Raw genomic sequence first — 7060 nt, forward strand, 5'->3', positions numbered from 1 at the left:
AAGTGGCCATGGGACACATAGGTGGGGATGACTAGCATGTGGCTAGATAGGCATAGAGGTAATAAGGTGAGGTCTGAGGAATGGATAAAATAATGAAAAGACAGGCATCAGTCACTTGCTAAACATTTCTCACAGGGCTTCTCTCTGTCTTAAGGCACAGAGGGAAGCTGGAATACAGTTACGAATAAGACCCATGGCCTCTGCCTCTTGGAGCTTATAACTGAACGGAGAGAGAGACTAAGAGCCATGACACAGTCATGTAAGTACAGTAGTGTTCAATGCGACAGAAGGAAAGCAGAGGGTCTCTGAATACTGAAAAAGAGCTGACCTAGCGTGAGGGGCTGCGGAGAGCATCCCCCTGCAAGGATGCTTGAACTAAACTTGGAAGGACAGAAGGGACTTGCCTATGGGGCGGAACAGAGTGTTCCAGGCAGAAACCAGCAGTTCAAAGGTACTGAGGCAGCGAGGAGGAAGCTGGAGAATGGGTGGGGGTGAAAACATGAAGGCATCAAGGACACAAAGGACAAGTAGAGATACCCAAGGTCAGACAACAATATGGGGAAACAGGGGGGCCAGGGGAAGACCATATGAAGACAGTTCCTGAATACTAAGCCAAGAAGATGTGGCTTAACACCAGCACCAAACTGACAGTGGAGAGATAGGGGTGATCAGCAAGAGAAGTACATTGATAAAACAGTACACACATGGGGGCTGGACTTCCATATTTTCATAACAGTTCAGGAAGTAAGAAATTCAGTAAAAAAAAAAGTCTAATTATTTACAAACTCCAAATACGCGGAGTTAAATCTTAGAAAAACAGCATACGTATACAAAACAAATTAGAGAAATACAACTAGTGACAAAAGTAAGACAAAATGACACTCATTTGTCCTATGCTACAAAGCCTCACAGTTCTTTACAAAGTCTATGATAAAGAAAGTCCTTATTTCTTAAACCGTCCCGACGTCAAAAGTACACGAATCTAGTTAGAGTTGATTCCATGACGAGCGACACTTTTATTGGTTCCTCGCGTAGAAAAAATTCCGTGTGCACCACCTTGTTATTCACCTGGAAGAGAAGAGCACAAACTGTCCAGGAGCCTGCAAACCCCACGGGAGGAGGCGGCAGAATGCTGACCCCTGGGGAGCGCAATGCCAACATCACTAACGGGAGATGTCCCAACACGTGCTCGGTCCTGTGAGGCGGAAAGAGCATCGGACCGAGGAGCCCACAGACCTCGGCTCCCTCTCCAACTTGCCCCTGGGCCACCTCAGGCCCGGTAGGAAGCCTTTCTGAGCCTGGGCACTCATGGTGAGATGAAAGCGTGTGAGTGCGTTATGTCCAACGTATCCAACAGCTGTACAATTCCAGGGGTGGCTGTCAGCACATCTGTCACCTGCAAAGGCCACCTCATCCTCAGTTCTGGACTTTTTTCACCAGGGTCTAGTCAGCAAGAGCTTACACAGGAACCATAGTTTGGAGAATGGCCAATTACAGTGATTTATCATCAGGTTTTGAATAGTCATTTTCCTCTCTTCTTTTTCCTTTCATTGACTTTAATTAATTTATTTTGTTAATCCTCACCCCAGGATATTTTTTCCATTGATTTTTTAAGAGAGAATGAAAAGGAGAGAGGGAGGAGGAGGAGGAGAGAGAAAGAGAGAGAGAGAAACATTGATGTGAGACACATTGATTGGTTGCCTCCCGCCCATGCCCCAACCTGGAACAGGGATCAAACCTGCAACCCTTTGGTGTACATGCTGACACCAAAGAGCTGACCTAACCTGAGGGGCTGCGGAAAGCACCCCTGTGCAAGTGAGCAATGCCAGCCAGGGGAAGTTTCTTCTTAATCTGGCATTTTTATGTGAAAAGAGAGTTAATTAGAAAAGGTTGCAAATGAGCACAGTAACAGCCAACACTAACACTGATTACATGGCCAAAGTCAATCTTGTCATTATAACCTTCTCATCAAGTGCATCAGCTTTGGAGTGTATGAAGCACAAAGACCCTTGGAATTTACTTACTTTGGTGAAAAAGTCAACGATGTGCCACTTATTTCCATGCTGTTGATAGATTTCAGTCATTGCTTCGATCATCACAGAACCAGTGCGGGGGTGCCGTAAAGCAACATGATCTACAAATTGAAACACAAACATTTCGTCCATTTTCCTCCTCCACTGGCGCTAACTGTTCTTGTGCTCATAGTTGAAGCCTCGGAAATGGCTTTGAACTGAGAGCACAGAAACACTCTTGTATTAGCAGAAGTGTGCCTGGGGCCATAACAGTTGGTCCATGTGACGAACAGCACAAAAACCTTTCAATAAGGCATTCTTTAGTAAAGGTTTTCAAATATACACAAAGGTGGAAAGCAAAGTTTCACAATCCCCCATATAATCATCCCTCAGATTCAATGGTTTTCATCATTTTGACATTTGCTTCATTTTATCCCTCTTCCATTTTTAAAAAATATATTTTTATTGATTTTAGTAAGGATGGGGGAGGGAGAGAGAATCATCAATGATGAGAGAATCATTGATGGGCTGTCTCCTGCAAACTACCTACTGGGGATTGAGCCCCAAACCCAGGCATGTGCCCTGACTGGGAATCGAACCCTGACCTCCTGGTTCATAGGCTGATGCTCAACCATTGAGCCACACTGGTTGGGCTGGAGCTCAATTCTTTTTAATGCCGAGTAGTATTCAAAGTATGATATACCATGATTTGCTTATCCATTCACCTGTTGATGGTCATTTGGGTTATTTAGAGTTTTTGACTATTTCAAATACCTATTTGTACACTGTGAACCTGTGTGTACAAATGACTATGTGGACCTATGCTTTCATCTCTCTTGAGTAAATAACCAAGAAGTGGAATCTTACATCTAACTTTAGTGGGGACATTTTTCACGTCTCACCATTCAGTATGTTCATTTTACATTACTGCCCTTACATCCTTAGCTTCCATTTCTTCACTAACACTTTATCTTGAACTGTATATATATATATATTTACATACTACCTTTTTGAAGGTTAAGATAAAAACAGCTAAATAAATGTCCTTGACCATTTACTTCTTATCTTCTCGACATTTCCCTGTCAAGTCCACCCTTCACATAAGATTTTTAAAAACTTTTAACTTATTAGTAACAGTATTAGTAATAATAATGATGTTATTAGCAAAATACATTAGTAATATTAGTTATTTTTTCGGTATTTATTATGCCAATTACGATAAGCACAGCACCTGCATTACATAATTTAATTTACATAACATCCTAATGACATAAGTAAATTTTATCACTCATTTTACATGAAGAAACTCACCCTAGTCCTAGATGGTTTGGCTCAGTGGATAGAGCGTCGGCCTGTGGACTGAAGGATCCTGGGTTCGATTCCAGTCAAAGGCACATGCCTGGGTTGCAGGCTCCGTCCCCAGTGTGGGGGCATGCAGGAGGCAACTGATCAATGATTCTCTCTCATCATTGATGTTTCTATCTCTCTATCCCTTTCCTTTCCTCTCCAAAATCAATACAAATATATTTTTTAAAAAAATACCCTAGCCAGCTTGGCTCAGTGGATAGAGCATCAGCGTGGGGACTGAAGGGTTCTGGGTTCGATTCCGATCAAGGGCACATACCTCGGTTGCAGATTCCTTCCTGGCCCTGGCCCTGGGCCTGGCCGGGGCTCGTGCAGGAGGCAACCAATCAATGTGTTTCTGTCACACTGATATTTCTCTGTCTTTCCCTCTCTCTATAATCAATGGAAAAATATCTTCAGGTGAGGATTAAAAAAAACAAACACAAGAAGCTGACATAAAAAATATTGCAGGGTCTAAAAGATAGCAGTGAGAGTTAGCTTTGGGGCCAACATCGTTTTCACATGACAGCCAATGACCTTCTTTACTTTGTGGTACTTTACTCAGAGGTTGATGTCTTCCTGGAAGAAATGAACGGTAAGATGCCAACCTACCATTTCTGAAAACAGGAACCATTTTTGAAGGGAGATGGAGGAGGTAACGGACATCTCAAAGTCATCGAGCTTTGCTGTCTTACCTGCCTGGGTAGGATAGATGATGAAATAATCACTGAATGTGGGCAGCCTCTTCTTCTCTGATATGTCATCCAAGTCCATGGGTTCATCATCTGTTTCAACACCACTATCTCTTCTCTCTGTTTTTTGAGGAACGAAGAGACAAACTACAATGATACATCACTGACACCAGCGACCCTTAATAAACATCACTGTGCCCGGCCAGCATGGCTCAGTCGTTGAGCATCGACCCATGCACCAAAAGGTTGCTGGTTTGATTCCTGGTCAGGGCACATGCCAGGGTTGCCGGCTCGATCCCCAGTAGGGAGCATGCAAGAGGCAGCCCATTGATGTTTCTCTCTCATCAATGTTTCTATTTCTCTCTCCCTTCTCCCTCTAAAAATCAATAAAAACATATTTTAAAATTTTTTTAAGTAAAATAAATGTCACCACGGCTTGTATCCTCATAAGAAGAGAGAAATAAGCTAAGTCGGATGTTAGTCCCACAAACCACCTGGAATCACCTGGAAGGTAGGACATCCCTTGGAAATTGTACACCTCTCCCAGAACTTGAGGCTCCCAGACCTACCTCAGGAAGTCAGTGACTTGGACTGTTCCTCAGCCCAAGTTAGCTATTCTATCCCAGGTAAGTTTTCCATCCATCCCTTCCTCCCAGCTCAGTCGCTAGTATAACTGCACGACTGAAGTTACAACAGCTAAGGATCCTCTAATTTAAAATATATTATTTACTCATATATGTTTTTAAACCTATTCTTCTTTACTCTGTCATCAGTATGAGAATTCCCTACAAACACGATGATTACAAAGACGTTTCCACTTACCTCCTCTGCAGGCCTGGATTATAAAGATCTTTGGTTTCTCCTTAAGTGCTGGACAATTTTTATTATTAAACATTTCAAAAATCTCTTCCAGGCTGACTCTTTCATCATCTCTTATTTTAAGAGAGCCTTTTTCTCCATGGGACATAAGAGTGACAAGGCAACAGCTAATTTCATCTTTAATTTCATTTAATCCATCACGAAATGATGTTAGTTTTTCAAGTAACTCCTGTGAAATAGAATAATATATTAAAACTAGAGGCCCAGTGCATGAAATTTGGGCACGGGTAGGGTCCCTAGCAGCTGCCAGCTACTGGCTGGCGCCTTTCTTCGTTCCGCACCACCCCAATGGTCAGTGCTCGTCATAGCAAGCGATCGAACTCCGGGTCGGTCAAACTCCTGAGGGGGACACTTTGCATATTAGGTTTTTATATATATAGATAAGAACTGACGGTGGGAAGAATTCAGAAACACAAGGAAGTGATCCAACAAGATGATAAATATGAAAATACCTACGTCTCTAAGAGAGTTAGTATGAGGTAAATATTCGTTTCTTGACTTGTCACTCCCTTTTGGTTGCTCTCAGAATTCTTTTGATTTCTTCTTGTGCTATTGGTTCTAGTTTGACAAAATTAGGGCATTTCTGATTATCTACCGCAAAATACAACAGAATTATAGCTCTTCAAAGGGCTGGTGTTTTTAGTTCTTAGTATTAACTTATTTTAATACATAAAAAGTATTTTATAAAATTAGTAATCTTCATAAGGTAGAAATGGAAGGGAATGGAAGAGTCCCGCCATTAATATACACCTGCCAGTCTATCAGCAGATGTTATCAAAGTCCACCCACAGGGGGCAGCCGTCTCTACTCCCATGCATGTCCTAATAAAGACCCTACCCATCTCAATGAAGTAAAGTAAAAAGTAAATGAAGTTCAAATATTGTAAACAAAGACCCAAAACTCATTGTATACAGATAACATGACTACCTAGAAATATAAAATAAATCAACTAAAAAACTATTAGAATTAGAGATCATCAAGTTGACCAGATACAAGATGCACTTACAGAGTCTATATTCCCCCAATTACCCAGCAATAATCATTTAAGCCACATAATGGAAAAGGGGGTCCCATCCACGGTCACCACAAAACTAAAATACCCAGAGAAAAGAAAAACCCAGCAAGGAATACCCATTACTAAGTGAAGAAAACCAAAAATATATATATTTGGTGAAGAGGCAGCATAAACAAACCATGACATGCTGATGCTTCTGGCTGAGATGACTCAATACTTTTAATTTGCTAATTCACTACAAATGAATCTTAATTCGTGTCATGCCAATCAAAATCCCAAAGAATTTCTGTAGAAGTTAACCAGATGATTCTCAAGGCCATAGAGAACAGGTCATTCTCAAGAATACTAAGAATGTTCAGAAGAAAAAAAGAATGAGTGGGGGATAGGTTTTATCAGACCTCAAAATGTACTATAAAATCGTGGTGAAGAAAATAGTGATATACTGGTATAACTACAAACAACTATGTGCATGGAATATTTTAGAATCCTACAAACAACTATGTGAATGGAATATTTTAGAATCCAGAAACTAATTCAAGTGCTCTCTATAGGAATTTAGTTCATGACAAAGGTGTGAGAGAAGAATGTATCATTCAATAAATATAAAGAGGACTGACTAACCATTTGGAAATAAAATTAGACTGACCTCCTACACCACACTGTTACAAAACTAAAATTACAGGGAGAAGGTAAAACTTAATTTTAAAAAAGTCACAGAAAAAATAATTTTAACTTTTTTAAATTGGGAAGGCAGTGGGTTTAATCAAGACACAAGAAAAAAGAGCCTACAAACAGAAAAAAACTGACCAGTTTACTCACAAAATTTAGAAGACTTCGCTACAACTTAAGACAACAAAAAGTCAAAATTTGTCAAAAGGCAAGTAACAGGGTAGGAGAAAAATATTTGCACTATATTTTGTAAATGAATAGTGTCCAGGAAAATAACTGTAGAATAAGAAAAAGAAAATCCAGCCGAAACCAGTTTGGCTCAGTGGATAGAGCGACGGCCTTCGGACTGAAAGGTTCCAGGTTCGATTCGGGTCAAGGGCACGTACCTGGGTTGCGGGCACGATCCCCAGTAGAGGAGTGTGCAGGAGGCAGCTGATCGATGTTTCTCT

General features: G+C 41.0%; 1 protein-coding gene across 1 annotated transcript in view; it reads right to left on the reverse strand.

Annotated features, from left to right (window-relative positions):
- Positions 1-7060, reverse strand: part of LOC102752585 (caspase-14) — an 11505-nt gene continuing 4445 nt past the window's right edge. The window contains 4 exon segments of the mRNA XM_006770545.2: positions 1-1068; positions 2025-2134; positions 4052-4168; positions 4871-5096. Coding sequence (XP_006770608.2) covers positions 967-1068; positions 2025-2134; positions 4052-4168; positions 4871-5096 — 555 coding nt within the window. The 3' untranslated portion in view covers positions 1-966.

This window comes from Myotis davidii, unplaced genomic scaffold, assembly GCF_000327345.1.
Source record: "Myotis davidii unplaced genomic scaffold, ASM32734v1 scaffold663, whole genome shotgun sequence".
Lineage (NCBI taxonomy): Eukaryota > Metazoa > Chordata > Mammalia > Chiroptera > Vespertilionidae > Myotis > Myotis davidii.